The sequence below is a fragment of the Leptonotus elevatus genome, chromosome 3, assembly GCF_054856555.1.
Source record: "Leptonotus elevatus isolate MCC_2025b chromosome 3, RoL_Lele_1.0, whole genome shotgun sequence".
Classification (NCBI taxonomy): Eukaryota; Metazoa; Chordata; class Actinopteri; order Syngnathiformes; family Syngnathidae; genus Leptonotus; species Leptonotus elevatus.
The window spans coordinates 16,805,602-16,828,314 of NC_141241.1; the positions used below are offsets into that span (position 1 = coordinate 16,805,602).

Consider the following 22,713-nt stretch of genomic DNA (forward strand, 5'->3'; position numbering starts at 1 on the left):
ATCTCCATGAAGCGTAAGTAAGTGTTCCTTTAGTTTTGCTAGATAGCTAGTTGTGCTACAATTGCTAATTTGCAAATCCTGCAGTTAGGACGCTGACTCTCATCACTCAACTGTATATTTAGAGAGCACTTTAAAACACCACCGCTTTCTTTTTAAGATGGAACCCAGGGGCAGCAGATGCAATGAAAACAGCAGAGGACTCAGAATTGAACCCTGTGGAACACCATACATTTCATTATACACGTGAATTCAAATTGCGCACACTTGTCTGACCCCGTTCTTTTTTTTTTTTTTTTTCTCAACAAAGATACAATAATAACAAAATCACACAACGTACCATCACAACAGTCACAATTCGACTACGGAGCGTACCAAATTCCCTGCAGCACAGATTGGTCAAGCAATGTAGCGTGAGCAACTGCAGCCAATGACGGCCAAGCGAGGCGTATCATCACAAATCATATGAGTCGGGCGTGTGTCTCGACCTCCATCGAACCTGAACCCCTGGATTAAATCGAACCCAAGTTAGAGAACCACTGTGTTACATGATCTGTGTGTAAATCAAAACTGTCAGCGGCAGTGACAAGATGTAAAAAAGATTTTGACTCACCACTTTAAGAGACATAAACTATCTTACAGTGATATTTGGTTGTTTTCATTCTCTCCATACTTTGGCCAAAAACATAATTACGTCACCTAATTGCACTGCAAAGTTGATCATTTCGTACATAATTACAGTGGGAAACAACCAGCCTTTTAAGCCTTTAATGGCAGAAGCACACTTAGCAATTATCATTACTTTGCTGCGCACACTAAAACTAAAGATGTCTGCCAATGAAAAGCTTCCTCTCGCTACTACCAAGTCTAATTGTGTGTCCTAAAATCTGGCTGTACATCACGTGTGAGGACTAAATGCCAATCAGTGAGGGTGGCCCGCGCAAGCTAGCTCCTCAGCGCGTCCTGCGCAAGCTAGCTCTTCAATGTGTGTTTTTTGGGGGGCTGCTCCCCCCACTACCGGGGCGTCTGATAGCTTTTGAATTATTTATCCGTCAGGCTGCCGGACGGTAGTCACAGCGACCGAGGGCCCGTAGCGCCCGTCTGGTGACGTCTCCCTCCGACAGTGGCCATTAGCGGACTGTGGCAAGGGTGCTAATGAGCGGGGCCAGAGTATTGTAATCTACTCCATATCCTTCCTAACCTCCAGACCCTCCACGATGAATAAAGAATGAAGGAAACATTTACAAAGATCTGAGTACAGAGCTTTTTAATTGGGTTTAAAAAAAAAAAGGTTAGATTGAAAAGGCAAGATAGGAACAACCAGCCGGTTTCCTATTAAGGAGAAATGTCAAGCGCAGTGGTGAAGCAATCGTCTGTGTGCATCCCTTTGTTGTCCTCCCTGACATTGAAGGCTAATTTTTCATGGTTATTTGAACTGGAAAATGAAAGAGAGGTTTGCGATTATTTCTTATAAATGACAACACAATCGCATTACGCTTCAGTACAAACACAGAGAGGATATTGCCTTTTCATATTTCATGTGAAAGTAATGGATGGGCTATGCAAAGAGGAACCGATAGAAAGACAAATGGTGAACGAAAGCCCCCCGTGTTTGATTTGTATTAGGAATGGATGGAGGTAGGGAGAGCTTTTTTCAGTAAGTGCGAGCACTCTTGTGGATGGTTTAAGTGCCTGTGCAGTGTAATCATTGGATTTCTTTAGCAATTAGCTATGAGCAACCAGCAAGGGTGCTTGTTAGAAGAAAGGTTGCCCGGTTTAGCCACTCCATTCTCCTGGAGAAAAATGTACCATATATCCATTATATGCCCCCCTGTGCGATGTAATGAATACAACGCAGACCTCCACCAAGGCCAAACAATCCTAATTGGGAACGTTAAACTGTACGCCTTCATAGACACGCATTTCCTGTATATGCCTACAGTTTTTCGGAAAAAAAATGCTACTTCTGTACTTTTATCCTACAAAGGAGAACAGTGGTGTCTCGCGATACAGGTCAGTCCACTAATTAGTTTTTCGAAATACGGGCAGACTCCTGGATGATTTTTTTTTGCTTTGACATGCGAGCTAAAACGTCACAACAGTTTTGGCAGACGGTAAACAACTCTTTACAAAGAAGGCATCGGGCTTTCCCAGTTGAAGTTTACCGTCAAATTAAACAAGGAGAATTGTGAATGTTGCTTTCTGGTCAGCTAACGTCCTAGACTAGCTAATGAATAGCATTGGTGTTGCTATCTTATAACCCTTTAAGCCATGGATATTTAACAGGGATGGGGAATCCGGGTGCATAAAGTGAAACCCTGAAACAGTTTGGCTTTAGCCACAGGTGCTTCTACTTAACAGGTGGAGACAAGCTCGTTTACCTGCCATTTGAGTAGAAGCATCTGTGGCTAAAGCCAATCTGTGGCGGGGGTTTTCGTCTTTTCGGCCTGGAATCGCCAACCCTGATATTTTAACACAAACAGTGACACGTGGAAAACATAACAATTCTCAGGGGCATATATTCTTTGTCCTCTGTATAGAATGAGACGCTTGAGGGCGCAACAAAAGAAATGTTTAATTATTGAAATTCTATTATATAAGGTATATTTTTTTTAAAGATGTGTATTTCTGTGTATATATATATATATATATATATATATATATATGCTTTTTTTGTAACCAAAAACGTATTACAAACTTTCTTTGTGAGGAGAGGTGTGGCTGGAATGGATTAATTAGAATTGCATTCATTTCAACGGGGAAAGATGATTTTATATACCACTCGTATCTCAAGGCACCACTGTACTGTATTAGGATCATAAAGGAAAAGTGCTAATTTTATGTTCAGTATAAATAAATAAATAGATTTTTGCTTGTGATATTATGACTTAATTCTCATAGCTTAACTTATTTTTTCTTTCTTGTGGTATTGTTGTTCTTTTCAGTGCAGCCCTAATAATTCACCCTGTAGTACCGCAGCTGCAATTATTCCTTCTAGTTTTACCTTAATAAACAAACAGCGGTCAAAATTCTCTCTGGCTAAGGTAAAAAGTTGAATTCCCATCTTCCACTTCTCCTCCACTTGTATCAACTTCGCAAGTTGTTAAAGTTCGGAGAGTAAACACACATCAATGATGCCCTATATTTGAAATTAAATTGATTAGCCAAATTGATATTCATAACTCAGCCCAGTCTCTTTTATCTCATTCTGCCCTCTCATAAATAAACAGCCCGTCAGGCCCCCACGGCTGTGGATCGGGCGGGCGGGATGACCACAGCAGTCCACGATAAACGGGCATACTAAGAAACTTGTGTGTTTACTTTGACTTTACAAACACCGAATGAATGGCCCAGTATGCTAATAAGCTCCGCGCGAGAGCTGCTAGACGGACACATAACACGCGTCGGCTTGGGCGCTTACATACACCCGGCCATGGCAACATTGATTTTCCCCGCTAATACCTCCACATAACAGTCCACAGGCAGATGGATGTACTACAAAGATATGCAAATGGCACATTCAATAAATCGACAGGCGGAGATCTTTTTCAGTCAGCGCTGTCCACTCTATTGGTCCGCGATGCCTAAAAGTGGAGATAAACAGATAAGCACCTGTTAATGGACACACACGTACACGTTTGCGTCTGTTGGCGGCAAGATCGATGGGCGGCATTCGTTAAGTAGGAATGTTTGAGAAAGGCAGCTTCGACTGAAAATGGCCATTCCTCCAAAAGAGAGAATTATCATTATTGTGGGAATGCTGATTTCCATTCTCCACACTTTTTTGCAGTGAAACAACTCCCACATAATACTTTCGATTTACACCGTTCCGCATGCCCCCCGGGGTATATATCGTCTGATTCCACTTTACTTACAGTATTCGCACAATTTACCGTTAAATATCAACTTTTCCCCATTCATTTTCAATGGGGCTGATATTGAACTTTTTCTAAGTCCCACTTTCCACGCCCACTTCCGTACATACAATTGATCATCATTGCTTGGCGTCTGATACTGCTTGGTGGCGCAGCTTGTAAATTGCCTTGTACAATAACCAGGAGGTTGCAAGTTTGAATCCCACCTTTGACTGTACATTACAAATATATCCATGGCCATCTATTTCAGGAAATTATTTTAAGATTTTCAAGTCACATTAGGTCAGTCCTTAGAGCAATTGCCTCTCAGCACGGAGAACCTGGGTTCAAACCCCACTTGGACCACATTTTAGTGCATTCGATGGTTTCATACCAACTGACTATCATATCAGGAAATAGGATTATCATTTCTCTGAAATGAATAAATCCCACTTTAGACCGCTTGCAGTTCAAGTTTTCTTTTTATTCATTTTCCATTTAACTACAATTAAAAATAATAATAATTTTCACATAATTTATCTTTCAATTTACTTCATAAGCACATGCATTCAAATCTTAGCTTTCAGCTAATAGCATTAAGCTTTTGAGCATTCCCACGCAATTTCTGCAGAAATTGCACTTTGTTTAGTTATTATGTTATTGTCGTTATTATTTTCGTCATCGCTGTCGTTCATCCATTCATTTTCTGTACCCCTAATTTCATGAGGGTCGCGGGTGTGCTGCAGCCTATCACAGCTGACGTCAGACAAGAGGCAGGTTACATCCTGGACTGGTTGCCTGACAATCATGGCACACTTTTAGACAAACTATTCATGCTCACATTCACACTTACGGACAATTTTTCGGCAACTATTTTGATGATAATCAATTAATTGTTTAATTCATTGTAACCGCATTGTAAACCATTATGTTGTCATTTATGTCAATAAAATGTATTGAAATAATTTCCTCTTTTGGAAAAGGGATGGAAAAGTTTTTTTTCGATTAATTGAAAAAGTAATCGTCAGATGAATCGATTATTTAAGTAATTTTATCTAATTGTTTGCCTCTTCCAAAATGAACACAGCAGAGAACATTAAAAGTGTTTCTTTCCTCGCAGCAGTCTGCACTTTTAATTGTCAAGTTTTCCTCCCGCGTAAGCAGTTATACCTTTTGTATAATAGCAAAACAAACAGTAGGTATACTCTTATCGGGCGCGCTTATTAGTCAGATATGAGACAAAAGCTGCTGGGTGTATGTCATATATAATAGATGTGGGCTGTCTTGTTAAGCCCAGCAGGCTGTATGTGGCTGCGTCTCAGCGGAGGGGAGGCTCTGAAGCGGGCGGGCGGGCTGTACCTGGTAATTAAAGAGAGTTTGTGGCAAAAGCCAAACATCAGGAGAGATGAGATATGAACAAAAGAGTTGTGACAGTTTCAGGTTAGCTGATTCTTGTGCATGAGTGTGTCCATTTTTTTATTTTTTTATTTTTTTTTTAGTTGTTGCCAAATGAAAAATCAATACATTTTCCGGGCTATACATATTCAGAGTGTCCACCGTGCTGAATGGGGGAGGGCAGGGGCGTGTGTGTGTGTGTGGGGGGGGGGGGGGGGGGGGGTTGGCCTGTTCGCCTGTTCGCCTGTCATAACTGTACCATCGCATTTTCCAAGCCACTGGTGAATATTTCAGACTTGATGTGATTGCCCTTCATGACAGCGTCTTTTTTTTCTTTTCCCAGACACCCCTTCAAGCCCCCCCCCCCCCCACACTTCAATTCTGTAAGGTCCTATTGAATAACTGCAAATAGGTGAAAGCATTGTAGTGTGAACGAAAAAAATAAAAAAAGATGCATTCATAAAAGGAGGGTGATTTAAGAGGAGGCAGAAGAGAACGAGCGCAAACATGCACGGGAGGGGTGGCACCCAGCCGGAATGACCCTTTGTGCGGGACATTGTCCCTCGGGCACAGTAGATGGAAGAGCAGCGGCCAGTCATGCTTTTGCCCCCATGCAGGCTTTTAGTCGCACATCTTACAGCAGGCAAAAGTACAGCCAGCATCCCCCTTTGTGGACATCAGATTTGTTAGTGAGCGGACGTTCAAGGAATTCTCGGTGTGTGTTGGGGTGTGTGTGTGAGTGTGTGTGTGGTGGGGCAGAAGAGTGAGCAGTCCCTGAATGCTCAATCCCTGGGCAGCCACATTAACCTAGATCCTTCTCTCCTTCATCACTCAACACAAAGACAAGTAGAGCGCCACTCACTTTTTCTTTTTTTCTTTCTTTTTTTGGGTGGTGTGGTAATGTATCTAAACATGCCATTATGGTGAACTATTTCTAATTAGCGATATTTCCCATGAGAGACACACCACTTTAGGGGAAAATATCAAATTAATCTTGCCCGTTGCTAAAGCAGTGCCTTGAGATGCAACGGAGCCGACTTGCAAGTTTTTCAACATACGAACCGTCGTTGAGATTAATTATTTATTTATTTTTTTGTTGCAAAAATTTGAGATTCAAGCATTTGATGGTGGCAGCAAACTCAAGTCGCTTCACAACAAGCAGCGGTTTGATAGTCATTTTAAAAAGCAGCGAATCCCTTAATTGGCACAAAAATGTCTTAAATCATTACATTTCTTAAATTGTCTTGAATCATACATTGTCTTAAATCGTGTTACATCAAGCTTTCAAAAGTTTTTAACTTTTATTGTTGTAATTTGTCTCAAATCTGAAATCTCAAAAGTCTTAAATCATAAAATGTCTTAAATCGTCTTAAATCATACATTGTCTTAAATCGTGTTACATCAAGCTTTCAAAAGTCTTAAACTTTTATTGTTGTAATTTGTCTCAAATTTCAAATTAACTAATAATAATAATAATAATAATAATAATAATAATTTAACAAATTACTCTTGTCTTAAATATTTAATTTCAAATATAATTCAATTAAATTTAGCTTGCCTTGAGACGTATGATCCCTAAAGTCAGCAATGTTGGAAAAAAAGGGTCATCTAGCTGCATTTTCTAATTCCTAGTTCACATTTATTGTTAAAATATACATAACACGAGGAGAATTACAAGTTGTGAGATGAAAACAACCACTTTGCCTTAAAGTCTGCTAGCTTGCTGTTTACGATGTACACTTATTAGGATGAATTAGTGTACTGAGTCATGTAAATGTATTAATTTGTATTGGCGCACACATTAAGACAAATGAAGTAGAAATATGTTGTGTTGTACAATTCTTACTCAAAAACATTTCCAACAAAGCTCTGCAATGAAAAAAAAATTCATGTCTGCTAACCTAATGCTAACGCACAATGGGAAACACCATAGATGGGCTCATGAGTAGTTACACAAACCTTTAAGGTGCATCAACACATACAGACACACAATCTATCAATCAAACAATCACATATTCGTCCGTGAAGTAGTATAAGTGCAGCTTACTGAGTCACTTACAGTAGTTGTGAAACTCTTCTTCTTTGTGTCTGCATGAGTGCATTGTCCTGCCTCCCGGTGGCTAAGTCACACACACTGAAATGAGCTACAACAAATTTGTCACCAGGCACAAACTGTTTAATTGTGTACATTCTATTTAATTGTTATTACTATGTTATTACTGCCATTTTCCCTTATTATAAAACACATGACAAGTTTTTTTTGTGCTGGGGCTTCAAGGGATTAATGACATTTTTATCCATTCATTCATTCATTCATATAGTTGCTAAAAATTGGATGTATAGATAAGGGGGATGAAGATGATGAGCTTTGAGTCGAAGACCTGTGGGGCTCATGTGTGATGAGCAGAGGGGGCATGCAGGGGGGGGCTCGGGTTGGCGGTGTGAGCTCCGGCTGCTGTTTGTGATTAACTTGCCCTTTAAAGTTGTTTTAGTTATTAGCTGCCTTAAACCTCGTCCCCCTCCTCCATCTTGCAAGGCTCCTCCCTCCCTCCTCGACGCTCGCCCTCGGCCCCATGGAGACACAAAGTATTCATTCACATTTAGATCCTGAGGTCACAGCAGGGCCAGCGGCGAGAGGGAGATGCCTGCCTGCGTGCGTGCGTGCGTGCCTGCGTCGTGGCCCCCCCTCCTCAATAGACAGGTCAGGAATCTAACACGTTACATTGAGCAGCAGCGCTGAGGTGGCTTCTTTCCTTTCTGTGAAAATGTGTGGGAGACAGCCGTGACGAGTATCCACAAATTTGACATGTTTTTCCTGTATCATTCCACATTTTGCATTATGTAGCCAAACATATTAGGACACCTACAGGAGGAAATATGAATATGTCTGGCAAGATGTTCTACAATATGCTGGCTGGCGTCTGTGACGCGTGTCCTGACTCAACATCTCAGATCTGGATCAGTCTCGGTCATGTCTGTCAGGTTCTTCCACAGCAACCTCCTCCCCGTGGGTGCAGAAAAAGGGCCTTCCCCAAACTGTGCCCACATCGCTGTCAGAAAATAATCTGTTAACATGACAAAGGACGTTCCAATTTACTGTTTAATAGCTGAGTCATTACAATACATTGGGCCACTATGTAAGCTTCTCTGCACATTTTAACTAGGGCCTGTTGATTTAATTGGTCGATCTTAGCTCTTTTGAGTTTGGAAATACTTCATCCTCTAGCATTTGTTTAATGGTAACAGAGAGAAAACATTACAACATAAGACAAATATGACATTCAAATTTTGGCCAATTTTTCTCTCTGTTGTAGTTAAACAAATACAAAAGTCCAAAGTATTGTCAAACGGTCAAACAGTCAAACGTTCTGCCTATAATTCATATATTTATTGTTTTAAATGGGTTTGTGCAATACAACTTTTTTTTCCAGATCGATACAAAACCAGCAGAAAATCGGCCGATTTTTTGCCGATTTTTCTCTGTGTTATAATTTAAAAATACAATAGAACAAAGTATTGTGAAAAAGTCAAATGTGCTGCCTATAATTCAAATATGTATTGGTTTAAATAGGAATGTGCAATATAACTTTCAGATCGATAAAAAAGCAGCAGAAAATCGGCCGATTTGTTTGCCGATTTTTCTCTGTGTTGTAGTTTCATAATTACAAAAGGACAATGTAATATAAAACAGTCAACTGTTCTGTCTGTAATTCATGTATTCATGGTTTTAAGTAGAGATGTTTGATACCACTTCTCTGCAGACTGATACGATTACTCAACTCTTGAGTAGTCCGATATGACACCAAGTACTGATACCACTAGTACTTTTAACACATAAGATGAAGAAAAACAAAACAATGACAGATAATTGGAAAGAAGGACCTATATATCCCAATTTTTTTTCTTCTTAAAATTGCATGAACTTAATAACAATTGTCTTTTCTTCTCATTTCTAATTTTTATAGTTCCTGATCGTAAAATGGCCATTTTGTGATTTATTTCCCATAAATGGCGAGTTTATGGCCAACCTGAACAGCTTGGCAGTGTGTATCAGAGGGGGTGACCTTCTGTTTGTACGCGAGTGTGTTGGGAGGGGTGCTCATGTTGCATATGTGTGGTGCGGAGGTGCTGATATGAGGACAATGAGTGAAAGCCCCCAGCATGCCTCCTGTGCCTCATTGTCCTGCCCTGCCCCTCCTGTCACTTCCATTTTGCACCCTCCAGTCCGGAGTCAGGACAACTTTGATACCAGGAAAGGGGTGCAAGGCGTCATGGAGAGATTTGGAGGGTGGGGTGGCAAAAAAGGGGGAGCGAGAGGGTCTATGAACTGTGAAATAAGATCGCCTTTTATCCAGTGGTACGGTGGTAAAAAAAAAAAAAAGGAAGCTGTGGCAGTCTGGATAAAGCTCACCTGGAGTTAGGCAGCAGGTTCGGTGCCACCTGGTTCAAATGATTGCAGCCTCGGTGATCGCATGAGACGAGAGTGTGTTTTTTGGGAAGCGCCACAGCCCTTCCCAGGTAGGAGCGCAAGTCTCTGCCGAGGCCCACAGCAGGGTGGGCGGAGCCTGACCTCGTCCAAGATATTCCCACTGACGATTATTACTTGCTGCTCGTCTTCTGCACAGTCTGTGAAGGAGGAATAGTGGAAAGTGCAGTGCTTACCATCAATTATTTATTAGGGACGTTTGTGCTTGTCAGTCTGATTAGCGTCAGTGTAATCACTGCTCGTGTGCGTGTGTGTGTGTGTGTGTGTGTGAGGGTGGGTGGGGGAAACCAAGGCTGTTCCCGCTCATCATGAAGGTAATATTTTTTTTTTCTGTCTCATCTTCACCGGACATCCTTTGCATAGCATCTGCTTTTGTCATCTCCAAACATTTCTGCTGTCTTTTTTTCTTCCCTCCCCTTATTCTCTATCTACCCCCACCCACCACACCCCCGCACCCCCCCCCCCCCCCTCTGTGCACCTCATTAGTGTGTGTGAGTTCTCCTGGCTTGTAAAGAGTGACACCTATGGGCCTGATTAAGCCCCTGCACTCACCGCCGTCACACACAAGAGCAAGGAAAGCTGCTAGATGTCTGCCGTGTGTGTGCGTACTTGTGGGCTGTCCCCACTGAGTGAGTGGCAGAGCAAATCTGATCCTGGTCTGCTTGGAACAAATGAGTGTAATCTGTGTGTCAGCCATGAGTTTATTCAGCCTGCATGATTGGATTAATGGAAGTGCTTCATTTGCTTGTATTAGGACGTTTAATGAAGACAATTAATTACAAGACAACCTTGGGGCTATCGCGCTTTGCGTATCCCAAATTTGGGTTAGGAATGGCCTGCCGCCATCGCTTTGAGTGTGGCTGTCTGGCTTGTTCGAGGGCCACGGGTTTTTTTTTTTAGCGTTCTGTTGCCGTCTTTACTCTTAGGCCACTATTGACCTTTTGTTAATTATTGTCTGCGTGGCTTTAATCGCTTTTGTTTTACTGAAGATGAAGCATTTGTAAACATGTACATAATGCTGCTCCCGGAATTGAATTAATAATAATAATACAATAATAATAGATATTAGTTATCAACACAAAGCACCTCATACTGTGTGCAAAGTGTATAATAATGTGTGTCACTGTGACAAAAAAAAAAAAAAAAGTACAGCCCACCCGCCCTTAAAAAAGGTACATGGGGATTATTTTGTAATCTTGGCTCTCGTGCAGTATCCTAATTCAGGTAAAAGTGAGGATGTCTTGTTGTGAAGGAATATTTCAGATCTTCTTCAACGGCTGCGGATGAGCTGCACTAGAGAGATTTGCAAACAGAGTAGGAATATTGCATTATGTGAAATGGGGGGGGGGGTGGATCACATTGACATATACACTAGCAACAACAACAACACTTGGTAAAAAATACGGTATCTTTGGCCCCATCTAAGTTTGATATACAGAAACCACCATACCCGTGAAAACCAACCAATCAGTGACAGAAGCCGAAACCTATGAGGCGTCAATCACATTTTTGTCATGCGCATTACGAAGGTGGTGCTTTCTGGGGGCGTGGCTACGAGTGCGTAACAAATGACATATTTTTCCACTTGCGCTAGTGAAAGTGGTGCGTTTGCGCTTTCAGAATAAGAGCATGGTACAGGAAGCTGTGTACATTTTGCTAACTTTATTTATTTATATTTGTTCTTATTTAGCCTATGTCTGGGTTCACTTCCCAATGTTTTCCTGTACTTCTGGTTTCTTAGAAAAGCACACACAAATACATGCATCGGCACACGCTCTAGTGTGAAGCCCTGTAGCACCCAATAATGGAATAATTTCCTCAATATGTAATATAATTTGCACTGAACTCAATTAAAAATGTAATAAGACCCAATAATGTAATAATTTCACCAAGAATGTAATAAAAAAAAATCCTGACTGATATTGTAATAACATTTTTTACCGATAATGTAATACTTCATTACATCACATATATACGATATTATTTCCCAGAAGTCTTTGCGGCAGGGTTGGTTTAACACTAAATAAATCAACTCTGTCAATGAACTCCAACATGAATTTCCATTTAAATCAGGCAATGGTAAAGACACACTTTGGGGATTGAAACCATTTTTGCTGTGATATGAAAGTCTTGGATTCTCAAAACTCAAATTGTAGAACTTCGGGCTGAAAATCAACACGTATATTATCTGTCAAGCTTTACATGATCAATTTTAAGAAAAAAAAGACACATGAAAATGTAATAAGGTATTACAATATCATACAAATGTTATTATATGTTATTAAAATATCAGTCAGGATGTTTTTATTACATTACATTAATTAAACTGGTGAAATTTGTACATTGCATTTGACATTTTTGATCGCGTTTTTCAAGCGCTATTACATTTCCAGGAAAGTATTACGACATTGCTATTGAAAACAGCACATTTTCTTCTTAATTGTAGTTCTTTGTGTTTATATTTAAAAAGAAACATGCATGTTTTCTTTTTTTGGTTGATTTTTTAAATTCCAATTTAGTTTTGTTGTTTTGAAAAAATTGGGGGAAAAAAAGGATATGACTTTACTATTTAGGTTGCAGATTTATCGGATGTGGTCTGACATCGATAAATGTCCCTTTGACTCGTTGAGCAGATTATTTGTAGAGCTTGAAGATTTAAGAAGCGCGCCACAGATATTTTTTTATATGCTATTTATGTGTTAACACTTCATTTCCTGTCATATTTATTTCTGAGTTGTCCTTTATGTGCAACACTTCTAGACACATTTTTTTTGTCTACGTCTCTCAAAGCATTCATGACGTCGTCCCCTCTTGTAGCGTTTGACCACCGCGGGTATAAACAGCGAGTGTGGATGATAATGAAACATCATAAAAGTGGTTTTCGCTGCGGCGAGTCAACTCGGGCCGGCCACGTGATGACCGCGGGGCTGAATACTTGAACAGGATATTTCAGTACGGCTCTTGTAACGTCGTCAATATGTCAATAGCGTGTAGTGTCGGGACCTGAGCATGAAAGCATTTTCCAAAGAGCATTTAAGCACATTTGCTGAGAATTAGCTGACTTGCGTAATAACTGATAAGGCCTATTGACCACGCGGCCTAGTTTACTGTTGTCGGATCAATGTGGTTGCGTGCGCGCGGCGTCCCGCTACTTTTAAACAAACTTTACAGGCAAAGGGGATTTTGAAGGGGCACTGGAGGGAAATAAAGATGATTGATGGTCTTTTTATTATCTGTTTTCGCTATCTTTTCCTTTGTGTGTTACTTACAAACATCATTATTGGAGATCCATTGTTTGGACTTCGACGCAAGCTAAATGGTCTGATATATTGAGCGCAGGCTTTTAAGATTTTTACAGGGGATTGACTTGAAATAAAGTAAAGGAGTTGAATCCCTGGGAGTTTAAAATATTTATGATTTTTTTTTTGTCCTCAATATAGTATGTTAGCAGCTGGGGACACAATGTATTTTGATCTTTCATAAAAAAAAAGAAAAAAAAAGTATTTTCTCTTTGAATATTTTTCCAATTGAGGCATACGAGTGGAAGCAGGCAGCAAAATTGTGTCCTCTTTGTTTGCAAGGCTGGTAAGCGAGTGTCAGCAAATGTAATTGTTGCCGGCTCCTATAGAAACAAAACGCCGCCGTCCCTTTAAGTGCCTCCACCAATTCTGATGGCTTGGTGATTTACATTTGCCGTCCTCCCTCCCCCTTCAGGAGAGCTGAGTGAGGATGTGGAGGCTGCTAGTGAGACCACCACAGACCAGGAGGACCAAACCAAAGACAGAGAAAGTGGGGGGGACAAGGAGCTCACCAAAGGGACAGGTAAGGCCGATATTTCCCAAACACACACATCTGGGGGAATGCTGCGAGGGGAGGGGGGTGGGGGTGAGGGTGCACGGGGAGGGGGGGGGGGGGCACACCTGAATAGTGCCGCACATAATAAAGCCTTTTGTCCAACTGAAGCATATTTCAACAACATCGCGAGAGCTCGTTTGTGTGCTGTTGGTGCTAGTTGTAACACGTGTGTGTTTAGCACCGCCCCCTTCACGCAAACTCGCACACAAGATCACACACTTCACTTGGGAGGGAGGGTTTGTGTGTGGCACGGCTTGTTGTACTTGACTTGAGTGGAACTTCAGAGCAGTTTGTCTTCTCTTATTGTTTGAGTTGTCACTGAACAATCAACATACAATTTTTATACTTTTGTAACTTTATAAGCCATTATTTTAAGAATCACTTAATCTGTTGATTATTTTGTCAATTAATCCATGAATGTTGTAATCTCTACATTCCAAAAAAGGGTCAATATTTCAAATTGACTGTGCAGAAAATGCAAAAACCTAATTTAATTACTGATTTTGTATAATTAATTATCCAATGTATTGGATCATTAATGATTAATAATTCAATCATTGATTAATAAATAATAATTAATTATACAATCAGTTGGATAATTAATGCGCGGGCAATTATCTCTCAGCTGGCAGCAAATTATTTCACCCCAATTTATGCAATCAGAAGCTTCTCATTGGCTTGCTTCAATTGTCCAGTGAGCATAAAAATAAAATTCTACAGAAATACAAATCTTGGGAGTCCTGCTAGGATGATTGGGAAGTTGTTGTTTTGTTAATTGAGTGTAATTGCACATCCACCACAGTAGGTGGCAGTGGCGCTCATTAGTTGGGTTTCCATCCACTCATTTGGATTTTGAAGCGTATGGAAAAAAGGAAAATGCCAATTTTGGCGATGGACTGACTGGATATTATGTCACACGTACGTTTAAGGTCCCAAAGGTCGGAAGATAAAATAAGGTATCAATTTGATGCAAAGAACCTGACCTCAACCCCATCAAACACATTTTGGAATCATCTCGAACCAGGATTGTGAGCCAGGCTCTCTTTCTGGACCCTTGTTCTCACAAATGTAACATTTTTCCATCTTGTTTAATTCCTATTGGTTGTTATATTGCCAAACATTTGAGCGCAAAATCCAACACATTAGTTTTTGACAATGTCATAAAATCAATAATGTCGTAGCAGGTGTGGCATTGAAGATAGGAAAGTTCTGACATGGTGGCACAAAACACAAGAACAGGCCTGTGTGGATCCTTCTCACTTGTCACTTTTTTTTTTGGGTGACTGCAGCATGTTTTGATTTACACTCGTTAGGTTAAGAGCTGGGAAAAAAATCCAGACCTTTTTGCATACCTTTTTTTTCGTGTTTTAATAAAGTGCCGGAAAATAACAAAAAGAAAAGAAAAACTTCATCAGCGTTTGAAGCCCGCTCTTTGTAAAACGTCTTTGATATTGGAACTTTCTATTTTAAATGAGGCTGAGTTGTTTGTGCTCTTTTGAAAGGGTGACACTCTTCTTTGATGGGAGAACTAATGATATGCATGCCTGACTGAATATGGCTAAAAGTATGTTTTAGCACATCAAAATAAAGCACTTTAAAAAGCATTAAAATGAGCCGGCCGATTAATAATTCACTGGTACCTGGTGTGCGCAGGAAGACGACGGCTCGCATTAGGATTCGTCCTTTTTCGAAAGGCATGCAATTTGATACATTGGCTTCCTTTCCTCCCCTCTGTCAGCCGCTAATCACCAAATAAGTGTGTTTCTGTGTTTTCACAAAGGAAATATGTGCTTGCATATGAAAAATTTACAGCTTCCCAGCAGCTTATTAGAAACGCTTAGTTAAAAATAGCATGTGCATTAGGGAAGCGGGTCTGAGGTTGTGTTTGATGTCAGGGAAAAAGGTGGGTGGAGAGGTTGGGCTGTCGTGTTGTCAGCAAAAGGCAGACAGCTGTACTTTTAATGCAAGAGTCCCTGTTTGTGCTTGAAACTTTTTGGGGAGCGTGTGACGGATGAACACAATGGTCATAGAAAGCAAGTGCAGAAAAGCACATTTCGCGCCCGGCAGTAAACAGACCAGCGCTTTGTTTGGCCTGATGATGTTTACACAGGCGGCACACAGATGTTGCGCAGGTTACAATATGGCCAATAAATGTCTCAGCCGTGCTGTTAGTTATCTGAAAGGTGCTCAGGCACCCGACTGTTTTTTTCTTCTTTTTTTTCTTCTTCTTCTTAGTTCACCCTTGCAACTACTGGAGTGTTCCTTCTCATCATTGTCATGTAGCTGGCGGAGCAGGGCACAATTGTTCCTTTACAAATGACAGTCAGTGTCACGCAGGCGCCATTCGCCGGCGCACAAGAAAGGCGCAAAGCCGCTGTCAATCTCATTTTCCCTTTCTTGTTCTCCGGCTCCTGGCTGTTCATTAAAATCATTTAAAAGTACATCAGAAGCAGCTGTAAAATGCATATGTTTCCTGCGCGTCATTTTATTTTGAAAGATGCCTTCATTATTTAGTTGTGTTTATCGCAAAGATGATGCCTTCATGCACTCGTTGTCGCCGTGCAGACACATGTAAACGTCATCTAATGCGCACGTAGAACACACATGGCAGGTTGCTGTGATCATTACACACCGGTCACTTCATTAGGTACGCCTGCACTGTCTAATGAGGTCTAGTCAGTTGTGTAAAAAAAAAAAAAAATCTGCCTTCACAAAGATAATGATTGTTTTTTTTTACTGACACCTTTGACAATGTTTGTTTATTATTGTGGTTGTATGAGGTACGTATTACAGTCACAAATGATAAGCATTACTATATGACATGAGGGCTGACAAGCAGCTGTTGTCATATATATAAATATATATATATATATATATATATATATATGGTCCGTGTACTGTGTGTTGTTCCACCAATATGTGTTACTTAAATGATACCACAACACCAATGCTTGTCGTTAGCCTGTCTATGATGTTTTGTATTTTTGTTAGCATTAAGCTAAAGTTATGTGGTTATTTTCAATACATAATGCACATTTATTTTGTTTTATGTATAGTTTAGGGATGCAACTAACAATTATTTTGTTGATTAATCAAAGACTTGGGTAAAAAAAAGTTTAAATTGCCATTTTTTTATTCAAAAACTGGACATTATTTGAAATTGACAGTTCAGAAAATGTACAAACTTAAGTTATGATTCAGTTACAGGTTTTGTGTAACGGCAGAAAATAAACAAAAATTCTGACCAGACACGTGAATTGATTCACTTGTATTTCAAGGTACCATCAAAGACAGAAATTTTAGACGGTGATGTAAAGGAATAATGGCTGCCGCAGCAGTTTAATCACCTTCCGTGGTTAGCAATTCACGAGGTCATTTTTAATGCTGTCTATGAAATATGTATATGTGGAATAGCCATAAGGCCGCCCTCCTCGTACCTAGCTGAGACAGCAATCTTACACAAGAAAAGGAACCAGAACAGTCGCTTCATTAAAGCAGTTGTATATGTAATACGCACATATGAGGACGTAATCAAGATGAGAGGCAGGATGACGCTCGAAGACACCCTGCTGAGGGATTTGTTGCGGAATATTTTTCATTCCTGGTTCCTTGCATTGGCTCTTTGGGAGACAAAGAAAAGAACGGGGGGAGATAATTAAAATTGTTGGATTTCACCCACATGTGGAGGATTTTAAATGTCTCAAAACGCACTCCAACATTTTTACAAGACAACAACAAATGACAGCCCTAACTGAAAACATGGCACTCGTGTGCACTTGCGCCAATGCTGATGCTTTTAGTGGAAGCTGCATCTGTAACGTTTTAACTTTAAGTGTGGCTTCAGTGCTGATCACACAGACCAAAATGTCTGTTTCTATACCTTTAGGGCATAATTAACTCATTCACTCCCAGCCATTGTGTTCTTTTGCTATAAAAACCTGGAGCCTACTAAAAGATTAGATTCGATTCTCTTCTTTTATCAGGAGGAAAAAAATCTATATTTGTATCTGTTTCCGTTTTGTAGCAATTAGCATTAGAATATAGCTAAGTTTGATCATTATTCACAAACCTGTTGAAAACACTGGGGAAAAGAGTTTGTTGCAATATGGCCCTGGTTGATCTTTTTCACTCTGCTGCCACCTACTGGCCGTTTTTTGTAATAACTACCATTGCTTTAAGCGACCTTTTCAGGTCAGAAGGTGCATCAAAGCCTTTGTAAAATAACATATGAATACATTTTTGGGAGTGAAGGAAAAAGTATTAAAACATATTTATACGTTTTTGGGTTTGAATGAGTGCTACATGTAAGTTTTTATTTGGCATGCAATTAGCTTGGCAATGTTTTTCCTAGCATGCTTGTCAATTCATTATCTATGTATAAATGTGGTTGTTGCTAGTGAGTGCAAATTATATTCACAAGCACAACTTGGCGCGCCTGTTCCTGCACCATGTGTTTTTGCATGTCCAGGTGTAATTCTGAAGGAACGCATAAACTGTCGGCAGAATAATGAACATGCTAATTAGCATCCCCTAGACACACCACGGAGGCATTGCAGTCTGTGCTCACTCGGCACAAGACAAATATTAGATTCTGTTTTGCATATAACAGCAGACAAATATAAGCTGTTTACCTGCTTGTGGTGACTTCCTATCGAATGAAGACGAGGCATTTTTTTGCAGCCCGGCTTTGAGATTGCTGTTAAAGTCAAAGTAAGATGACAAATCAGGAGACGAAGCAATATAAAATGTTTACATATTCATAACGCATCCTCTGGATGCTTGTCATCCTTCAAATTATAATTCCCTTTGTCTTTGAAGATAATAGGCCGTAAATTGTCCTTGTTTGCGAGCCAAGCCCCTGAAAGCTCGCTGTTTACGAGTTGCAGCGCAGGCTGTCTAATGGCCAAGCTCCAGTTGTGTGTCCTGTAAAGGTGAACGCCACGTCATCCTGTTGTCCAGTCAGCCTGATGAATAACAATCCTGCTAATTAATAGCTTCTATGCATGTCATCGTGTTCATTTGGCCCACTGTGAGACCATGCGCTTAGTCATGCACAAGTCACCCTTTTACCGTTAAGTGTGTCATTTTGTTTGAATAACAGAACTGACTGCCATATGTTACAGGAAATGATTTTCATTCATAGGTTTAAAACTGCGTTCTTCGTATTTTTACATTTGACATTTTCAGTCCATAATTACGCCTTTAATGGTCTGGGCAGCGACAGACGATTAAGAAAACGGGTAGAAAGAAAAAGGCAACATTCAGGTATCGTTGGAATCATGAAAAGAGAAGAGCTTGTGTCATTGTGGGTATTGACTCAGGATTAATGACCGAGAAAGGTTTAGAGCGGGTATCTACAATTGGTGGACTGAAGGCCGTTTAGGGTCTCATACGTACTTAACTCATTCACTCCCAGCCATTTTCATTGAATCAACCCCCTTTTCTCCCGGCTTTTTTACTGGATTTTGACAGATTTTGCAAGGCCCACAGAATATTGTGTTCTATTGCTATAAAAACATGGAACCTACCAAAATAAAGATTAGAGTCATTTCTTTGATCAGGGAAGAAAAAGTATTTTTCTATCTGTTTCCGTTTTGGGGCAATTAGCATTAGAATATAGCTAAGTTTCATCATTATTCACAAATCTGTTTAGAACTCTGGGTAAATGAGCTTGTTTGCAACATGGCCCTGGTTGATCTCTTATACTCTGCTGCCACCTGCTGGCAGTTTTTGTAATTACTACCATTGCTTCACCCATTCTCTGCAGTTCAGTGGCTGCATCAAAGCCTTCTGTATGCTCTAGCATAAACAAAACGTTTAAAAAATATAGATAAATGCGTCTTTGGGACACTTGTGTACGTTTTTGGGAGCAAATTAGTTAAACATGGTCAATTGCTGTGAAATAAAGATAAAGCATGGACATTGTCACATCGCTGTTTTGCAGTCCTTCTTCAAAAGTTCAGAACGTTGAATCAGACACAACACTCATTCACACACAGTGTGACAGTGTATCAAAAGCAACTAAACTAAAGTTGAACAAGCAACTTTTCAAATAACGAACAGCTGCTCCATCTACCACCTGAGTCGTACTGTCATTAGAGCACAAACTAGATTGATGGCAGCTGTGATTGCCCTGAATGTATTTCAACGTCAGATGACCCGTTTCTGATCCTTCCGTCGGCGCGCTTTCTGTCCAGAAGCCGTTCTTGTTCCTCTTGAAAGGACAAAAATACTCTAGCCACGTTTGCAATGTGCGCCGCTGCCTAAATAATACACTGCAGCCAAGTGAGAGGTGCGACAAGGTGCCAACGTCCAATTCACTTATGGGACTCAACAGCACCAAAGCCTCTGGTTTATGGAAAATGCGCATGAATTAATAATCGTCAAATTGACTCCATTTTGGCTGTGACATTTGTGCTTTCAAACAAGGTGCCACGCTGTCAATGTGTCAGAAGAGGTTTGCTCAGGATTGTGGTTGTGTGGGGGACACACTTGACAAAAGTTGCGAATACTCAAAAATGATTCATATTCTATACTATACTATACTATATTTTCTCCACCATATTCCTTGCATATGTCACCAAGCTCAGTCTTCTTCCTGCTTCCTCTTGCCAACACTTGTAAAAGCTATAGTAACGCAATTCTCTATCTGGTGTCAATGTTGCGGGTCATTGGTTGTGACCACCTGTTCATATTGTACAGATATGCGTGTCTAACGTGCGGAACAGCACTCGGATACCGATATCCAACTGTTTTCATCACCCTACCCTCTCCATTTTGACGGTCATTTATTTTCATCCTCCCCTCGACAAGGACAAACAGGATACATGCGCTAGTTGGATGTTAGTCATGGTGCTGGTGATGGCGTTGGGCTGGAGGAATTTTAAGAGAAAATCAACTGATCACATTTTATGGCGTCTCAATTGGCCGTGACCAGATACACTGTGTCCAAGTAAGCTTCCCCTGGCTGGCAGCTCCCACTCACTGTGTCGCACCCTGACAGAAAGCCAGTTGGTGTCCCTTGTGGGAAGCTCTCCAGCTCCTCATTTTCAACAGTCACTTCTCACGCTAATTGACATAGAATTGGCTTGGAATAAATCCTATTAATTCTTCTAATTATGAGGCTTGGAGGATGCATTTGTCTAATTCTTGTTACTTGTAGTTTGCACTAAAACGTGTGAAAGACATGTTTATCAAGGGGAACAAGAACTTGGTGTTCACATGGATAGCAAGTTGTCACTTAGTCTTCAGGCATCTGCAAAGATTGAATCCCTACACTGAAGGTTTGAAATGCTGGACTGGAAATGTTGCCAGAGGTGGGCATTCCATCAGTACATAAGTAGTCGACGGATGCCCGTTTTGCTGACGAATGATGAGAAACTTTAAAATGAAAATGACCAACTAAGCACTGACCGAAGTGGTTTTTCGTTCAGCAGTGTACATGTAATCGTTACTAATTGGGTCATGCACCGACAGACCTCTCAGTCCGTCATTACTGACGAAATGCCCACCTTTGTCTGTCAGTCCTAAAATAATGATGACAGAAATGTAATAAAATGATGGACAAGTACAGTTTGGTTTGGCTTAAAAAATGATGGACTGGCGATGATGGAAAGGTGCCTAGGCTGCTGACGAATGCCGAATGACTGACCAGCAGTAAATTGCCCGCCTCTGAATTTTACCCATTCAAGATACCAACTTCACGCAGAAAAAATACTGAAATTGTACAAAAACACGAGGGTTTTCAGGAATATGTTATTTTTGCTAAATAATGCTAACTAGCAAACCACCCGTGCCTGGCTTTACCACACAAGATTAGGAAGGTGGAGAGTACCAAAGTAGTGTTGATGAGGATTTGTTGAGGGCCGTGCCATGATTGAGCGGTTGGTTGGCGTCAGGAATGGGAGTCTCCTTTTGTTTAACATTCCCATTGTTTATAGGTGGATGTGTTTAATGGGATTGGCTGTGACTGGACCCTAACAGGGTCTTGGTGACTGATCCCAGTGTCTCTGGGAGATCTCGCAGGCGGCGTTGTTCAAAGCCAGGTTCCCCACTGGGTAATCAACTCAACTCCTCCTGATTGGAGGTGACATTTTAATGTCTGTAGCGAGAGCGTGGTCAGCCCCGCTTAACCTGACCCCCTGCCAAAGCACCCCACCCTACCAGTGCCCTCTGTTCTCAATTTGCCCTTCTACGACTGTACAAATCAGGCCAATTTTAACTCTTTATGGGCTTGTTAGTGAGTTGCAAGGCACCTCCTTATGTTCCACCGTGAATTTGTAGCTGTCCTCGTGCTGGCTCTGAGTGAATTCGGGTCCTGTGTAAGCTCCAGCTTAACTGAGCGTTTAAGTGTGATGATTCACTTTGTGCCACTTCCATTTTCTCTTTCTTTGTAGCACTGAGGGGTTTTAAAGTGCTTTGCACCTGCTCAGGTGTGAGACTTTGCTCTTCAAACATAGGATGAGTCTTTTAATATGCATTGTTGTCATTTACACTCAAAGATATGGATCTTCACTTGAATTTGGTTAAATGTAACTATTACTTTCTGTAGGCTGTTTATTTTTATTGTGAGAATCCCATTAGAATAGTACTAATGATACTTAACTCATTCACTCCCAGCCATTTTCACTGAAGCAACCCCCTTCGCTTCCGGCTGTTTTACTGGATTTTGACTGATTTTGAAAGGCCCACAGAATATTGTATTCTTTTGCTATAAAAATATGAAACCTGTCAAAAGAAAGATTAGTCTTTTCTTTCATCAGGATAAAATGTATATTTCTATCTGTTTCCGTTTTGCAGCAATTAGAATATAGCTAAGTTTCATCATTATTCACAAATCAGTTTAAAACACTGGGGAAAATAGCTTGTTGCAACATGGTCCTGGCTGATCTCGTATACTCTGCTGCCACCTGCTGGCCGTTTTTTAAATAACTACCATTGCATTAAGCATTCTCTTCAGAGGCTGCATCAAAGCCTTTTGTATGCTCTAGCATAAAAATAAAAATAAACATAAAAACGTATAAATATGTCTTTGGGAGCATTGTAATATTTAAAATAGAACACATTTCTATGTTTTGCAGAGTAAATGAGTTAATGTTTTTATGATGCATTGGTTTAATCATCATT

The 22,713-nt window shown here is 40.5% G+C and overlaps 1 protein-coding gene across 3 annotated transcripts in view; it reads left to right on the top strand.

The window, feature by feature from the left end:
• zfhx3b (zinc finger homeobox 3b) overlaps window positions 1-22,713 on the top strand; it is a 336,831-nt gene that overhangs the window by 297,308 nt on the left and 16,810 nt on the right. For all 3 annotated transcript variants that reach the window (XM_086070592.1, XM_086070593.1, XM_086070594.1), the window contains one exon: window positions 13,447-13,554. In XM_086070592.1, the coding sequence (XP_085926718.1) occupies window positions 13,447-13,554 (108 nt within the window). The remainder of the gene's footprint in view (window positions 1-13,446; window positions 13,555-22,713) is intronic.